This window comes from Melanerpes formicivorus, unplaced genomic scaffold, assembly GCF_026170545.1.
Source record: "Melanerpes formicivorus ecotype bairdi unplaced genomic scaffold, bMelFor1.0.p_v2 SCAF_2, whole genome shotgun sequence".
In the NCBI taxonomy this organism is placed as follows: domain Eukaryota; kingdom Metazoa; phylum Chordata; class Aves; order Piciformes; family Picidae; genus Melanerpes; species Melanerpes formicivorus.
The window spans coordinates 54278638-54296598 of record NW_027142354.1 but is presented as its reverse complement, the minus strand read 5'-3'; the positions used below and the strand labels follow the sequence as shown (position 1 = coordinate 54296598).

General features: G+C 42.7%; 1 protein-coding gene across 7 annotated transcripts in view; it reads left to right on the top strand.

The window, feature by feature from the left end:
* The window catches only part of SGCD (sarcoglycan delta), a 393456-nt gene that overhangs the window by 318152 nt on the left and 57343 nt on the right, over nucleotides 1–17961 (top strand). For all 7 annotated transcript variants that reach the window (XM_068161646.1, XM_068161637.1, XM_068161680.1 and 4 more), the window contains 2 exons: nucleotides 9345–9432; nucleotides 11675–11794. In XM_068161646.1, the coding sequence (XP_068017747.1) occupies nucleotides 9345–9432; nucleotides 11675–11794 (208 nt within the window). The remainder of the gene's footprint in view (nucleotides 1–9344; nucleotides 9433–11674; nucleotides 11795–17961) is intronic.

The following is a 17961-nucleotide window of genomic DNA, read 5'->3' as shown; positions in this document are numbered from 1 at the left end:
GAGCTCTCTTCTTTTCTCTCCCTCCCTCCTATGATCCTGTGCCTATCTACAGCATGTTCACTTCAGCAGGAGATCTTTCACCACTGGAGTCTGACCATAACTAGGATAGCCCGAGGCAGAAAATAGGCTGTAACTAAGCACAAATCCATAGTCCTGCTGCTGCAACACCTCCTATAGACAAGGATCAGATCAGCGCAAGCTGTCCCTGAGCAGCAACTGCAGTTTGGTAATTGTGCAGAAGAATTCAAGTAAATTGGAATGGTTGATAAATACTTGGTTTATTTTTACTGGAAGTAATGAGAGCAGTGTGCTCAGAACCTAGGACTGCTGTTCTTTAAAGGCCTTACAGTTTCTTTCTTGAGTCCTGCTTAGTTTGTACAAGGGAGAGCCGTTCCCCAGTGAGGCAAAGTTAATCATCGGCACACATTTCATCGACTCTGGTGTAACACCTTTGGATGAACTCTGTGTGCACTGAAGTGGTTGAAGCATTTTCAGAATTATTTGGTTATTTTTCAAGTTGTGCTGTTCTCATAATTTCAGCTATTTGAGGATGTCTTGCTCATGGTCATGAGTACTTAATGTATCTGATACTTAATGTTTCAGATTTTTTCCAAGGCCAGTAGTGCTCAGTTCAGTCCTACCAATGCAGAAAGTTTTGTGACTGTGCAGCAGCCTTCAGATGTTACTAGTCTGTATTTCTTACCCCCATGGATACCAGAACTCCGCCATGTATGGTTGCATTTTATTTTGATGTGTGTGTCTATCAGTTTTATCATATTTTAATCCTTTTCCTTGTAAGCCAGTGGAGTAAAGAAAAAAGAATAGCAAAGAAGTGAAGGCAGATGTAACAACTTGGGGATTGTTTATTTTTTTGGCGATGTTTTTAATGTCAGCAGACATGGTGTAATTTAATTTTCAGAAGAATCTCAGCTGCAAAGCAGCTGATTAGGTGTCTTGAGGAAACAGCCACTCTCTCAGAGCACAGAGAGTGAATATTATAGATGTTCTTCTAAAGAGAGAAAACCCTGGTTTGCCAGAAATAAATCACTTTGAGGGATACAAACCCTCTTGGGTAGCCATCCAAAAGCAGAACCCAGTCATTTTGATCTCACATCACAGACCTGCCTTCTTTGCACTTGAAAAAGAAGAGTCAGAGTTGTAATTGCCTTAATGCAGCTGTGGGAAATTTATCTTTTGTTTCTATTGTTATTAAAATGAACTTCAAGAAATGCCATAAAAGAGGAGGATTTGTGATATCGGACATAAAACTCCAGCATGTGCGCTATCTATGCCATTAAAATGTGTCACGTTGGGTGGTTTGGACATTCTCAGCTTCAGGGTACTGTAAAACATATCTTTCTGCAAAGGTGACTGTACTTGCTTTGCATTGAAAGAAGTTGATGGGGTTTTTTGGTTTAAGCATTTGAATCCTTAATAAAACATCAGCAGCTGGAACGCAGTGCACTAAGCTCGCGATGCCTGAGTGCTAGGTGCAGATCAAGGCTGTATCAGCTCAGTTCCTGATCTGGGTTGCATGACCTAACCACATTACAGTGGTGAAAGAAGCTTGTTTCCTGGAAAAGGAGGATGCAGACTGCATTCTCTTCTCTCTCCCTCGGACCTGTTGCCTCCTTCCTAAAAGCAATCAACTTTAGACGCAAGGATGGCACACGCTGGGACATTTTGTAGCATTTGTTTTAATCTGTTTGCTACCAATTCCATTCATGGTTTGATTTCATTCTGCTATGAAAAGCTTACACTGTCAAATTAGAAGCTTTATTGAAAAGAGGAACATGTTACATTCAACTGCTTGAAGGACAAAATCAAGGTCAGAAGATACTCAGTGATTAGACAACAAAAAGTACATTCAAATCATATTAAGAGATGTTTTCAATCTGGCACCTAGGGATTTAGCTACATGACTTTAATTTTTGTGCCAGAAGGCTTCTGGACAAAATCCTGTTCTTGCTGTGAGGAGTTAGATCAGAAACAGGAGGAAGACTTATTTGGTTTACTTTTGAAATAGAAACAGTAATGTTTGGCTTGCAAGTTTGGCCTGAAGTCTAGATTTTGTGTTGACGCAGGTGAAAGCCAGGCTGCTCTTCCAAGCAGGATCTTAAGAATGGGGTTCACTAGGTGCTCTCAGGTTTGCCACAGCCAAGGATAGTTACTGTCCAGTGTTCTATCTGCTCTTCAGGAGGTGCACAATGTCCTGCTGAGGTTTACCTTGGTGCCAACTGATCAATGTAGCATCTGTTACCAGTTCTGAAGTTTTTCTACTCTGTTGTTTCCTTTCAAGTCTCTCTTTTATGGGAGAAGCTGTGAGCTTTTCCAGCATCAAATCCTCCCTAAAGGAGTTTTTGCTTTCAAGGCAGGAGTAGGGGAAAGAAATGAACACCCATGGTTAGGTCTGCTGTTTCTGACTGTGTGCTCACAGCATGTTCTGGAGAGTTAGGAAACTCTGCATTTAGCGTCATGCTGTGAGGCTATTACTGGCGCAAGCCGTATGGGAACATGCAAAACTGGGAATACTAATTTAAGCATGTCTGTGTCAACTGACCAAAAATGACAGAATAAGGGTTAAAAAGTCAGCTTTCCTGGTAAGTCTCAGACATGCATGACAACTGCAAAAATAAACTTGTGTGCAGGGCTGTGTCCCAGGCAATGTGTGCAGGCGGATCTGGTTACGTGAGGAAGTACTGCAGATGTGATCTTCTTGTGTATTTTCATTAACTGATTTTGATGGTTTACTAATTTTGATGAAGGCCATTCCAGGTGCCCAGAAATTGTTACTTTGTGTCTCAGTTCTCAGGCAATAAATGCAATAAATGCTTACCACTCTACCACACGCCAAACTGCGAACCGGCACCGCCTGCAGCTGTGAGATTTTCCTACCAAAGGAAAATGCAATGCAGGAGACTAAGTATCATTGCTTTTATTACTATTATCACAGTTACTGCAAGTACAGTCAGACTGATTGCACTTTAGGAAAGGAATATATTTATTATAACCCACCTGAATACTTCTCCTCCATCAGCAGCTCCTGAATACAGCATGCAAGGGTGCAGGCAGGTGGCTGTGCTGCTTCTGGCTGTGGGCCAGGTGAAGGAGAGCTTTTGTTGTCCTGTTGGGGTGGCTGTTTGGTTTGCAGGAAACAAACTTTTGCCTTCTGACAGTCTAGCTGTGTATGGAGCTGTGGTTGCTTTCAGCAGTGTCAGACTTGATGGGGTACTTGGTGCCATGGGTTAGCTGTTTGGGTGGGTTGGATTGGTTGATGAGTTGGACACGATGATCTTGAAGGTCTCTTCCAACCTGGTTTGGTTTATTCTAAAGGTAGAGCTGAGCAGTAAAATAGTGCTGTGAGTGGCTTCTCCATAGACTGCTCTTTGCCAACCTGAATTGTGTTTTAATATTTCAATTTTGCCCATTACTTTGTCAAGCCTGCAGGAAATTCACCATATCCTTTATTTCCACAAGCTTCACTTGCACTTTCTGCGTGAAGCCTTTGAATCCACAGGATCAAATCCAAACTACTCCTCTGGACCACTCAAATTAGAAACACACTGACTGTGAAGCATTATTTTAAAATTACCAGTTAAGATTTAAAAGGATTTCCAAATATTTTTAATAATTCCCTAAACCACTCTAAGGACATCTGCTGCAGAACTGAATTGCCTTAAAGCCAGCACTGGTTGTGATTGCTTCGGCTGCAAATTAAGGCTGTCATTTGCAGTGCTTTTTTCTTTTGTACTCTCTGATACAGAAGTTTTTTTGCATCACTTCCTAAGTGAGCCGAGAAAAGACGGCTAGTGAGCTGTTAGGGTTTCTTTTGCCATGTGTTTGACCCGGCAAACAATCAGCCCATGCCTTTTCCAAGGTGTTCTTTGTTTTGTTGGGTACCTCACTGCTTCATGAGGAAAGAGGCTATTCTGTTTTGCCATGTTTTTGCACTTTTCCCATTCTTTATTCTGCAGCATGTGTCCAGTGTTTTAATATATCTAGTACCAACTTCTTCTTTGTGTCTACATTTACATTATTGTTAAGCCATTGGGTCTGCTAATGAGGGGCTGTAGTAAGAGGTGGAATGAGGTATTTACTATGTAGGATTTCCTGCAGAGATGAATAGTAGACTCATGGTAGGCAGGAAGTAGATAACTGACCCAAATAGTCCTTAAAAGATCCCAGTGTCACCTGCACCACCACCACACCACACCACCCCCCCTTCCAAAATGGACCTGCAGACCAGAGTAGGGGAGGATCATCCATTGGTGTCCTGCAAGGAAAATGATTGAAATAAATCAGAAGCAAACAGGAAAACATACAGGAGAAAAACACACTCTGCTCCTATAGATGTCTCTACCTTAGTTTAGTTTCTCCAGTCAGATGATCAAAGGAACCACTGCAAAGAAACAATAATGTACAAACTCTGTCAGAAAGGAAGTGACCACTGATTCAATGTGCAAAGTTCATAGGAAGTTGCGTCAGAGGCTGTAGCTGAGTGCAGTGCAATGGGATGGATAAGATGGGCATGAACTGGGACTCTGCTAACAGTCCACAGTTAATAGAGGGTTGTTTTAAGAAGGTGTAAGTCCTAACAGCTGAGTCTGAGCATAAAGAGCAATCAGTGGCAGCATGTGGACTGGGGCTGACATCTGCTCCTGCAAAGAGAGGTGCAAGGAAACCTTGTTGTCATGTCTATGATGAGAGGAAGAAGAACAAATGACAGAGAAAAAGATTTCTCAGTACCTCCAATAGCATGCAGGCACAGAAATATGGTGGGCTGTTGTGAGATTGCTGATATCAGATGTATTTTAGCTCCCATGTGCTTTTCTGAAGAATTGGCTTGAACCTTTTAGAGAGAAACAAGATAGACAAAAAAAAACCAACCATTGTTTACTCTAATTTTTGCAATCCGATAAAATATTTCAACCAGTTTTCCTTTCATTTCCACTTTCTTCACATCAATGCCAAGGGTAAAATGTATTTATTTCTTTAATATTGTTTATCTGGAAAGATTTAGAACTGGATTGTTGCATATTATACTTCCAAAGTGTGGCATTCCTCATATTTACAGTGTTATAATTAGTCAGACATGCTTATTTATCGCTTGCTGATATGCTAATTCTAGGTCTGTCGGGTGTTATGACAGTTTATGAGACTATTGCTTCACTACATAATCACTTTTGTGGTGATAATGCCATACAGATCAAGATTTCCACTTGATCTCGTGCGCCAGGATGCTGGATTTTGTTTCATGGGAGCATGAAAGCGTTAAGAGAAGTGAAAGGTTTTGTCTTTTCAGTGGTAATTGCTAACTGCTCCAAGAGTTTTGTGATGCTCTGATTACTTTCTAATCTGTGATTGAAGGAAGCTGATGTCACCAGCAAGCTTGCAACAGAGGAAACATTTTCCAAATGCTCAGTGTGTGAAAGATGTCAGTGTTATTACCTTTGTAAACAGGAGATGATGGACAGAAAGTCTGCACAATTTTCAGTGAAAGGGAGTAATTTTTTCAGCTCTTTTTCATTTCTTAATGGAAGAAGAATTATGGAAATGAGAGCGGGCATTGCACTAAGTGCCTGAAACGGTCCTTCCCTGCAGACCAATAAAAATATAACTCTTCCATTAGGGAAATTTGGTTTTCTGAAGGCTGCCTGAATCTGAGCTCTGAATCAGTCAATGAGATTACTATGCTGGGGCAAGCGTTTCAAGGTTTGATTATGTATTTTAAGGCTTGTAGGTGGATACCAGCTCTTAGCTTGTCACGTAAGACTTCTTCAGAGCAACTTTTTCTGCGGCTCTTATGTTAACCACCTGGCTTATCTTGTAGTACTTCTGTAGTGCAGTCTCCTGTTAGGCAGATCAGTAAGAGAGTCTCAAAACCATGGGGACTAAATGATTTTCCACTTGCATTTGGACTAGAAGGTTTCCTGGCCTTTTCAAAACGTTCTAGCTACCTGCATAACTCCATAAACAAAGTCAAAAATGTGACCTTTCTGTGCTTTTTCTGGCACATTTGCAGTGGTTATAGTCTCACCTGTGATTGTAGATGATGCAGATTGTAGCTGTCTGCCTTCAAAAATATCCTCTGTCCCTGGAGGTGTTCAAGAGGGGATTTGATGTGGCACTTGAAGCCATGGCTTAGTTAGTCATGAGATGTTGGGTGACAGGTTGGACTTGATCTCTGAGTTTTCCAGCCTTATTGATTCTATGGTTCTATGATTCTAATTGTGAGATGAAAATGTAATAGTAAACTGCTGTCACTGGAGCAGTTCACATTAGGAGCCCGCCCAGAACCATGGAGAATTCGTATCAGAACACATGGGAATTCAGATCAAACTAGAAGACCTTTGGAGGTCCCCTCCAGCCTGGACCATTCTATGTTTCTAAGTGAAGCCATCTTTGGGTTTTTTTGTCTTTTCTCCTGTGCTGTTAAACATACAGCAGTTAAATCAACATTAATTTCTAGGTTCTAGATGATTACAGTAAAAATTAATTTAAAAGAGCAAAATCAATACCACAGCTACTTATTTCTATCTCACTGATCGTATTTCAGTTTCATTGACTGTGTTACTTAAGCTGTCAAACACGTAACAGAGGTATGTGAAGATGATTTGCCCTCATTTAGTGTATGAGGAGACAGGGACACCAAGAGCTTCTGAAACTTGTCCAAAGTCTGGTAATCATTAATTGGAATACTATTATTATTATTATTATTATTATTATTATTATTATTTTAGTTGTAAATAGTCTAAAGGTAACATAAGTCCCTGCTCACTGCATAGGGGTTGGACACAGTCTCAAGCTGCGCAAGAGGAAGTTTAGGCTCGAGGTGAGGAGAAAGTTCTTCACTGAGAGAGTCATTAGTGATTGGAGTGGGCTGCCCAGGGAGGTGGTGGAGTCACCATCCCTGGAGGTGGTCAAGAGGAGATTGGACGTGGCACTTGGTGCCATGGTCTAGTCATGAGGTCTGTGGTGACAGGTTGGACTCGATGATCCTCGAGGTTTCTTCCAACCTTAGTGATACTGTGGTACTGGATGACCTTTGGAGGTCCCTTTCAACATTCTGTGATTCTATAACGGTGTTATAACTGATCCAATAAACCTCATTTCCCCCTTTTTGCTGAAGGACTGATCCCACAGGTGCATGCAGCACAAATAGTTAAGGCAACACATGTAGTTACTGTGAAGATTTGTGCCACCTGTGGGGATGGTTTTGGTTTAGTTTTCTGAGGTTTGTTTTCTGTGCACACTACTGGGAGTAATTTGCCCATCGCTGGCAGTGTTTCTAGTCCATCACAGGACTCCCACAAGTGCATTTTTTGTGGTGTTTTGTATGCAGACACCCTAGTCACAGTATCACAGTATCACTAAGGTTGGAAGAGACCTCGAGGATCATCGAGTCCAACCTGTCAACACAGACCTCATGACTAGACCATGGCACCAAGTGCCACATCCAATCTCCTCTTGAACACCTCCAGGGATGATGACTCCGCCACCTCCTCAGGCAGCCCATTCCAGTGACCAATGACTCTCTCAGTGAAGAACTTTCTCCTCACCTTGAGCCTAAACTTCCCCTGGCACAGCTTGAGGCTGTGTCCGCTTATTCTGGTGCTGGTTGCTAGAGAGAAGAGACCAACCCCTTCCTGGCTACAACCACCTTTCAGGTAGCTGCAGAGGGCAATGAGGTCACCCCTGAGCCTCCTCTTCTCCAGGCTAAACAATCCCAGCTCCCTCAGCCTCTCCCCATAGGGCTTGTGCTCAAGGCCTCTCACCAGCCTTGTTGCCCTAGTTGCACTAGTCCTTCTGCCATGATACAGAAAAATGGCAGTTTAATTAATAGTTATTAATTGTGTTCCTCATGAATTCGGGAGACAAAGAGGACATGGCTGACCTACCCATTCCTCTGTCCCCATCCTTATGATTCCAAATGGAAAGATTTTGAAACACTAGGAAAAAGACTTTGGTAGAGGAAGCATGTGGACATAAAATTTTAAACTCCATGCTGACTTTTCTTTGCTATTGTATGCCACTACCAATCCTGTGGTTTAGTCAGTTGAATTTAATCAGCTGCCTTCTTTAGACATCATGAAGAGATACTGGCAGTGAGTTTCCACCTTGTGTTTTAGAATTTTGGCTGATTGAAGTGGAGGTCACCCTGTGCTAATGCTATGGGTGGCTAATAGACCCTGAGAATCCAGCTGTGTGGACTGGGGCTGCCTGGAGAAAACACAAGTTCCTAGTTGTCTTGCATGTATTTGCACACAGAAGGAGCCAGATGGTTTTCTCTGTGTGTTTTCTTGGACTTCACTCTGCAGGAGAAATACCTGAGATGGATGCTGCCAGGTAGCTGTGTGGCTCCTATGTGCTGACAGCTGCTCTAGCTCTTCTCCCAGAGGTATAAAATTGTAAGAATTGGTAGAAACCTGTGTGGTCAAGTGGGGTATGGGGAAAACTTATGTGTCCCTAGATGGAATGGGATGGGTCTGGTCCCGAGCAGCATCCCAGTCTGGAATGTGATGGTGGTACATGCTGACTGCTTTTAGGATGTTGGGTAGTGATAGGACTAGGGGGAATGGAGCAAAATTACGAGTGGGTAGATTTAGATTGGATGTGAGGAAGAAGTTCTTCACCATAAGGGTGGTGAGACACTGGAAGAGGTTGCCCAGGGAGGTGATAGAAACTCCATGCCTGGAGGTTTTTAAGGCCAGGCTGGATCTGGCTCTGAGCAACCTGATCTAGTGTGAGGTGTCCCTGCCCATGGCAGGGGGGTTGGAGCTGGATGATCTTTACAGTCCCTTCCAACCCCGTCAATTCTGTGATTCTGTGAGATCAAAGGCATTTTGTACAGCTTAATACAATTTTCTCGTTCACAGTGCTTGGTCCTGGCTCACTCATGTGGCCATGTGGTAGGCAGACACAGTCACCCATTGGAGCCATCTGAAGCTGTACAATATTGCAGATTTGACTCTGATATGGACTGCTGCTGTCAGCCCCCCCCCTCCCAAAACACTGTGATCATTGGGAAGCTTAGATCAGGTCCTGTATCAAATGCACATCTTAAAATAACAAGTTGGTTGGCTCATACTGGCTGTAAAGCTAACTGTCCCTTAAACCAAGGCTTGTCTCTGGGACATTATCTGGGCCAAACAGAAGTGTGGACTATGGTTTTGTCCTGGACAATAAAAGTTGATGCAGAGTAGCCTGCTCTTCAACCACACACCCAATCTTGGGGCACTGGCAAAAGCCCAGCAGTGTTAGGCAAAGCTCCAGGTGCCTCAGGCAGACTGGTCTCGGGCAACTGTCCCTTGTCTCATGTGTTTGCTCTCGTGGTCTTGTTCCAGGGCAATCCACTGTACTTCCAGTCTGCAAGAAATGTGACAGTGAACATCCTCAATGAGAAGACTAAAGTCCTTACTCGCCTTGTAACAGGTAAGGAGGGGGAAAGGCTGTGTGGAAGAATTATGGGGGGATGAAAGCAGGTGTGTTGTGGGATGCTGTTCTAGCTTTAGACAGGACACAGGAGAGGAGCCCAGGTCTCTTGTGAAGTACAAATGAAAACTTTGCTCCACTTTGTAGAAACAAAGCTAGAGACATGAAAGCCATGCTGGAGAGGCAGCTGGCTGGTGCTTTCTGATAACGAAGCAGACCATCGTTTCATTTGAAAGCTAATCCAGAGACAGAAAGGTTAGTTGTACGACTTCGGGGTCAAGAAGAACATATGCAGGCTGACATTTCTGCTGTAACAGGCACAGGCTTTTCCTGACACTTCTAACATTCCTGAGTTCTTGGGAACTCTGCAGATTAACTGTGGCAGGGTTGGGACGCTTTGCAATTTAGAGCTCTCTGTGCCTTTCTGCTGCTGAAGAACACTCTCATGCTCCCAAAAGTGAGTGTGTTTGATAGGGAAATTGGTGTTTCATAAATCCCAGGTGCACAGCAAGCCTTTGAAAGAATGCATGTATAATTTGGGTTGAAAGAGCCTAATGCATTATATATGGTAATATATAATATACATGGGATATCTATTTATTTATCGAGATTTATCTAGGGGCTGGGAGAAGTATTGCTGTGTGGCAGAGCCAGTAATCCATAAACATGTTGTCTCTGTGTGAGAGTAGGTTGTTTGGTTTGCTTATATAACATCTTGCCCTCTAGTCACAGTATTAAATAATTAAATATGCAGCTTCAGTAAGCAATGATTTAAGCAGCATGCATGAAAATTGCCGTGAGGAAGGAAATAAATTCAACCCCAAGCTCCCAGATTCTCACATTCAGAATGAACATGTTTAGTTTGTTGGCTCTCCATGTATTTTGAAGGAAGTGTTTGGTTCACTTAAGCACCTTGATGTCACAAGAGCATGAGAGGACACAGCCAGTGACATCTCCTGCAGTGATGTTCAAGTTGCTCAGTTCTGCGTTCGGCAGCAGCTTTGGTTTCAGAGTGGAGTAGAGATGTGGTCCCACATAGTGCATGCTGCACTGAGAAGTAGGGAGGCAGTTAATTAGCAAGATACAAATCAGACTTGCAGCTTGAAAGTACTGGATTTTCTCAGAACAGCTGCAAGATTTGTAAGTGTTTCCAGGGATCTCAGCATAGCCTCACTTTTCTGGAGCGTGAATTATGCATGTCATTCTTTGTGTGCCCTTGTGCCGGTACAGACCTGTGCAGGCAAAGGCGGGCATAGATGGAGTTAGAAACTGCCTATATTAGAAAACATTGGTCTTCAGGTCTTATTTCTCTTGTCTCTTGAGAAATGAGTCATGAAGACAACCAGAATTAATGCAAAGTCAGATCAGCTGCCTTGTGCAGTAACGTATTCCAGGGAGGCTGTGACTGGGAGTGAGCTGCACAGAGCTGTTAGATGGTGATTTGTCCAAAGTTTAGCTTAGATTGGTAACCAAGGGGCCTGTTCTTTGTAGCCTTTGAGCCACAGACCTGCACAGAATTGCTATGCAGGCAGCTGATGTTTATTAGGCTCCACAACAAATCACATTGCCAGAGGCTTTCCAGCACTTTGGTGTCCAGCAGCCGGCAGGAGAAGTAACAGAACTGAGATAAGAGCATGAAGGAAAGTTTCACTTAGCTAAAAGTTCGCTGAAACGTGGGAGACCCTGCACGTACTTGAAACAGTTTAACAGAAAACATTTGCCCCTGAATTGGTATTTGTCTGTTTTCTTTTTGTTGTTGTTAATTGGACTGTGCATGACAGTGATATCATTTCAATCCAGATATATTTAATAGGCAGAAACCCAGGAATCTTTCACACCACAGCATCAGTCCACACAAAATGGACTCGGGAACTCTTCATGCCTCTTACAGCTGCACCAATACTCTCAAAGCATGGCTGGGTGTATTCACTGTTATTTCACATGTGAGTGTCTTTTTGTCAGAATTTCCCAGCTATGCCACATGCTTAATGGTGATTTTAGGTCTTACATAAGCATTAACAAGAACAGAAGCAGAAATAGTTGAGGAGCTGTTATTTGGGTAGAAAACAGTGCCTGTTTCTAATGAGAGGTCACCCTCTGAAAAGCACAGACTTCCTTGTATGATGTGTCAGATGCAGTTTGTGTCTGCCAGAGCTGTTAGGGTAATCTCAGCAGATGGATTTATTAAATGTATGTTGTAATTTTCCCTAAAAGGTGGTGCTAAATCTCTTATTCCCTCCAGGTCCCCAAGCAGTGGAAGCACACAGCCAAAAATTTGAGGTGAAAACCCTCTCTGGAAAATTGCTGTTTTCTGCAGATGACAACGAAGTGGTGGTTGGAGCAGAGAGATTGAGAGTTTTAGGTAAAATACGATTCTTTAAGTCACTGTTTTATTATGCACCTCTTCAAATTTTAGTAGACTTTTGCCTGATTTTCCTTCATGCTTGCAGAAAGCTGCTTTTGGGGATAAAGCCTGTCACTGTCCATTGCTTTGACTCTTTCCCAAGCAGATAGTGGCCAGGAGTTTCTGAGGGGCTTTTTCATTTGCACAATATATTATTTCCCCTCCAGAAAAAAAGAAATCCCCTGGAAGTGGTTTGTCTGACTCAGTAAAGTAACTTTAAATCCAGCTTTGGAAACTGAACAACTTTATCTTTTGGGTCTGAAATGAAGGACACTGAGGGATCACTCTTAAGGATTCAGTCACCGTGCATAGGGAAACCTCAGGCTTCATGGTTTTTTTATCACTCTGCTTTTACCAGCTCCCCCTTTATTCTAAAGCAAACACAAAGGAGGAGATTTGCAGTGAAATTTCAGCATGAATTAACACCCCAAATAAATTATCTGAAGAGTTTGATGGCCTTTTAGTTAAGAATCTTCCCTTAGCCACATGTATGGACTCATCCTCTCTGAGCTGCCTTTATCTGTGCTGTGGGTAGGGTTAAGTGTCCTGTGCACCAGGGAGGAGCCCAATGCCATTACTTCCCCTCCTGCCTTTCAAGACAGACAGGGCAGCCTGAGCTCTCCTTTTGCCTGTGCAGGATCTGCCTCCCCAGCTGTCCTGCCTGTGAGGCTTTGCATCAGTAGTTCCTAAGAGAAACAGGGGATACCCTTGGAGTTTGGGAGGTGGGGGTTGCTTATTGTTTGTTTGGATTTGTGTTTCATAATTAGAGAAAAGAAACAGTTACAGTAATAGTAAGATTTTAAAATGTATTTGAGAGTTGCATCTAATTATCTACTGGGAACTTGAATTCTTTTGCTACCCAGTTCAATCCCTGCTCTTTGGTTAGTCTGATTTGCTTATGAATGTTTTTGTGTGGGACCAGACAGGGTGGCTCAGCATTGCTAGCAGTTACTCACATAACAGTGCCCCTGGTCTCTGTGGGTGCACTGATATCTGTGTTTTAAAGGTTTGATTTGGATGCCTTTGTTGGTTCTAAATTGTTCCTTACTTCTCTAGCAAGCATCTTAAACCAGAGATCAATGAAGGAGCTTAGAATAACACAGAGTTGTATTATTTCTACATATTGCTTAGTATATTATTGATACATTATGTATAGTCTAGAGGAGCTTAAAATGAGTAACTCAGAGTCTAACCCTCATGAATGGAACTTTGTATCCAACCCTCAGCATTCTTTTTCACCTGATGTCATGCTGTCCTGGATCCTATTTGCAGACAGGCCATGCCTAGATTTTTTCAGGTCACTGTTGTTACATACTGGACTAGTTCAGTCACCAGCTATAAAAAGGATAAATGCTGAACTTCACAGCAACAGTATCTTTTTTTTAGCTCAAAACTTTGAAAAGGATCATTCAACATTTTATTTTTTTCCAGTGTTAGAAAGCTGGGGAACATTTGTCTCGATCCATGGTGTACCACAAATCTCCCTTCACACTGCACCCTTCAGAGCTAATTAAATGTACGGTCTCTGTGCAGGGTAAGTCAAGTCAGGAAGCAGCTGTTTTAAAGTGTTTTCTTGGAGACCTTAAAATGAGAGAGATTTATATCACTGATTCTTAAAAATAATAAAAAAGGAAAAAAAAGAAGAAAAAAAATACAGAAACTTTCCCTTACAGGTTTCCAGTACCCCTTTCTCAGATTACAAGCTGATAAAAATATTGCTTTGTGTTTACTTTGTAGTTTGGAGAAAGCAGCAATTATTTTTTATAGCTAGTTAGAGTTTTCTGCCTTGTCTTAGTCTCCAGAATGAAGAGCATCAAAAATACTGCTCTCCACTGTGGTGTGCTTTCATTTTTATCTGCAGCTGAGTGTTTCTTGGGGTTTACTAGGCTTATGCATACCTATCAGAAAACAAAGGGTAGAATGTTACCAGTGGTGATGTTACATGGCAAGTTACTTCAACGACCTTGAGCTGAAATGCTTTCAGAGGTCATGGTTGGCTTTGTTTTTCTCCACCTTCTCTTCCCCAATCTAATTTTATCTCCAAAAAATGTTTGCCATGGCTGTTTGCCACGCTGGGAAGTGTCATACCATATGTTCGCGTTTCTTCCCGTGATTTTGTCTGCACTTGAGACTAGTCCAACTTGTAGTACACAGACAAATTCCTTTGATCATTCCTCTGGTGTTTGGGAATCTCAGGTGCTGTCAGTATGTGTCTGCTGACACCTATCTACACCATGTAAATAACCTCAACGCGTTCATGTTATTGCTGAACACGTACGTGTTGTAGAAGGAATTGTCTGTCTGCTATTTGGCATCAAAGTCATCCCACAGAGGTTAGAGCAGCAGTTTATTGGGCTTGTGGCTAGCTTTTAATCCTGGTAATGATAATTACTTTGTCTTTCTCTTTTTCTTTTTCTTTTTGTTTTTTCCTTTGTATGCTCTTCAAAGTTGATTCTGAAAGTTTGTTTTGCAAAGTAATGCTGGAACCTTGTCATCAGAAAAGAGGTGCTGGAATCCAGCAAGGCCTTTGATACCGTCCCCCAGAGCAAACTGCTGGCCAAGCTGTTAGCTCATGGCTTGGACAGCAGCACTATGTGCTGGGTTAGGAGTTGGCTGGAGGGCCGAGCCCAGAGAGTGGTGGTGAATAGTGCCACATCCAGCTGGCAGCGAGTCACCAGTGGTGTGCCCCAGGGATCAGTGCTGGGCCTCATGCTCTTTAATATCTTTATCGATGATCTAGATGAGGGTATTGAGTCCATCCTCAGTAAGTTTGCAGATGACACCAAGCTGGGGGCAGGAGTTGATCTGTTAGAGGGTAGGAGAGCTCTGCAGAGGGATCTTGACAGGCTGGACAGGTGGGCTGAGTCCAATGGCATGAGATTGAACACATCCAAGTGCCAGATTCTACACATTGGCCACAACAACCACATGCAGTGCTACAGGCTGGGGTCAAAGTGGCTGGAGAGCAGCCAGGCAGAAAGGGACCTGGGGGTACTGGTCAATAGTAAGACGAACATGAGCCACCAGTGCGCCCAGGTAGCCAAGAAGGCCAATGGCATCCTGGCCTGTATCAGAAATAATGTGACCAGCAAGAGCAGGGAGGTCATTCTGCCCCCATACTCAGCACTGCTTAGGCCACACCTTGAGTCCTGTGTCTAGTTCTGGGACTTCAGTTTAGGAAAGATGTTGACTTGCTGGAACGTGTCCAGAGAAGGGCAACAAAACTGGTGAGGGGTTTGGAGCACAAGCCCTATGAGGAGAGGCTGAAGGAGCTGGAGTTGCTTAGCCTGGAGAAGAGGAGGCTTAGGAAAGACCTTCTTCCTGTCTACAACTACCTGAAGGGAGGTTGTAGCCAGGTGGGGGTTGGTCTCTTCTCCCAGGCAGCCAGCAACAGAACAAGAGGACACAGTATCAAGCTGTGCCAGGGGAAGTTTAGGCTTGAGGTGAGGAGAAAGTTCTTCACAGAGAGAGTTGTTAGCCATTGGAATGTGCTGCCCAGGGAGGTGGTGGAGTCACCACCCCTGGAGGTGTTCAAGAGGGGATTGGATGTGGCACTTGGTGCCATGGTTTAGTAGTCAAGAGGTGTTGGGTGCCAGGTTGGACTTGATGATTTTTGAGGTCTCTTCCAACCTTATTGATTCTATGATTCTACAAGCAAACCTTCCCTGTGCTGGCCATAGCAAGGATTAGCAGTGCCCTTCGGCAAACAGAAGGCAGCCACAGGCTAGTGCCTCACTGGCTAACCCCTGGTGGCTCATAAACACACAGGGCTCATTCCCGCAGATGAAAGAGGCGGTTTTAATTGAATTGGTATGTGGTACGTCATGCAGCAGTTCCCCTTCCCACCCCCGCTCCCAGAAATGAAACATGTTCGAGACTGCCTGAAAAATGGTGCATAAGAACTAGTCTGTAGTTAAAAGAGCACTGAAAACTAACTTTGATATATATTAATTACCAATTTCGCTTAATCGCACAGGCGAACGTTCGAGCATTTATAAACAGAAGACAATCATAAAGCATTATTCCGACTCTTAATTAGCTCTATTTATTCTCCAGATTAGTTTTTAAATATGCCCTCTAGATGCCACTTGATACTAATTAAGAGACTTACATTATTATCTCTATAGCAAAGCATTTTTAATTACATCTAAAGCAATTGAAATTAGCATAACTTTTTACACAAATTAAACTCTGGTCAGATGCTTCATTCAGCCTTAGAAGCCAACATCTGATGCCATCCCAGTGTCAGTTCTCCCAAGGGCCTTGACATCTCTTTTTCTTCCTTTCTTGAGAGAGATGGATTATTTTTGAAGTTTATTTTCAGAGAAACTCTTTTTGTTTCTTTTTTTATTCCTTTTTTTTTTTTTTTTTAGAGTTTTAAGTTTATTTTCAGGGAAACTTTTTTCTTTTTCTTTCTTTTCTTTCCTTTTTTTGAGATTTTTTTTTAAAGTTTATTTTGGGGGAACTTTTTTCTTCTTTTTTTCTTCTTTTTTTTTCTTTTTTCTTCTTTTTTTCCTCTTTTTTTCTTCTTTTTTTTTTCTTTTTTTTTTTTTTTTCTTCTTTTTTCTTTCTTTTTTCCTTCCTCTCTTTACAAGCCCTATGAGGAGAGGCTGAGGGAGCTGGGGTTGCTTAGCCTGGAGAGGAGGAGACTCAGGGGTGACCTCACTGCTCTCTACAACTACCTGAAGGGAGGTTGTAGACAGGCGGATGTTGGTCTCTTCTCCCAGGCAGCCAGCACCAGAACAAGAGGACACAATCTCAGGCTGCACCAGGGGAGGTTTAGGCTGGATGTTAGGAAGAAGTTCTGTACAGAGAGAGTGATTGCCCATTGGAATGGGCTGCCCAGGGAGGTGGTGGAGTCACCATCATTGGAGGTGTTCAGGAGGAGACTTGATGGGGTGCTTGGTGCCATGGGTTAGTTGTTTAGGTGGGTTGGATTGGTTGATGGGTTGGACGTGATGATCTTGAAGGTCTCTTCCAACCTGGTCTATTCTATTCTATTCTATTATTTCTTTTCTTCTTTCTTTTCTTCTTTCCTTTTTTTCTTTCTTTCTTTTTTTCCTTTCTTTTTGAGATTACTTTTTGAAGTTTATTTTCAGGGAAACTTTATTTTTTTTTCCTTTCTTTTTTATTTTTTTGAGATTATTTTTTGAAGTTTATTTTCAGGGAAACATTTTTTCTTTATTTTTTTCCCTTTTTTTTGAGATTACTTTTTTATTTTATGGGAAACTTTCTTTTGCTTTATTTTTGGTTTTTTTATGTAAGAGTAGATATTGATGGGAATCCATATACATTGCAGTGAGCTGAGAGAACAGTCCAAAGACACTTTCCTGCAGCTTAACAGCAAAAAGTCCCTGGTTTTGAGTGGTGGAGGAAGGTTTGCATGGGAGGTTGGGTTGCATGGGCTGGCTGCTGTCCTGTTACAGCTCAACCACACTTTTTGACTACTCTTAAGATTGCCATTTTGCTGTGCAGTGAGGATAGGATTAGTCATAAAACCACGAGATCTTTTTTCTCTAACAGAAGAATACAGAGATTGTTCCCACTCCGGGTCCCTGAAAAATCCCTTTCTCTCCTAGATGTTCACACTGCCATGACATAACCTTTCCTTCTACAGATAAAGATAAAAAACAGTCTCAAGCCTTTCTCTGTGACAAACCCTAACTTAAACCAGCTGTGTTTAGAGTGGGGTAGAGTGCCTTCTATTTCCCACATCACAGTCCTCCCTTGCACCACAGCTGGCTAAAACACACCTTCGATCTCACCAACCCCTTGCATGCCCTCCCTTCAAATAATTAACCACTAGCTCTGTTGCTACCTTGTAGCTTTTTATCCACTGTATATTGCCTCTGGGCCATGAACTGTGTGGAGCATGCAAATATTGACCACAGGTTAGACTTTCAGGAGGAGGAACAGGCTGCCCAGGGAGGTTGTGGAGTCTCCCTCTCTCCTCTCTGGAGATGTTCAACATTCTCCTGGATGCATTCCTGTGTAATCTGGTGTAGGTGATCTGCTCTGGCAGGAGGGGTTGGACTAGATGATCTTTCAAGGTCCCTTCCAGTCCCTGAAATTCTGTGATTAGTTTGGGAGCCTTTTTTTTTCTCTTTTTTTCTTTCTAATTTCTC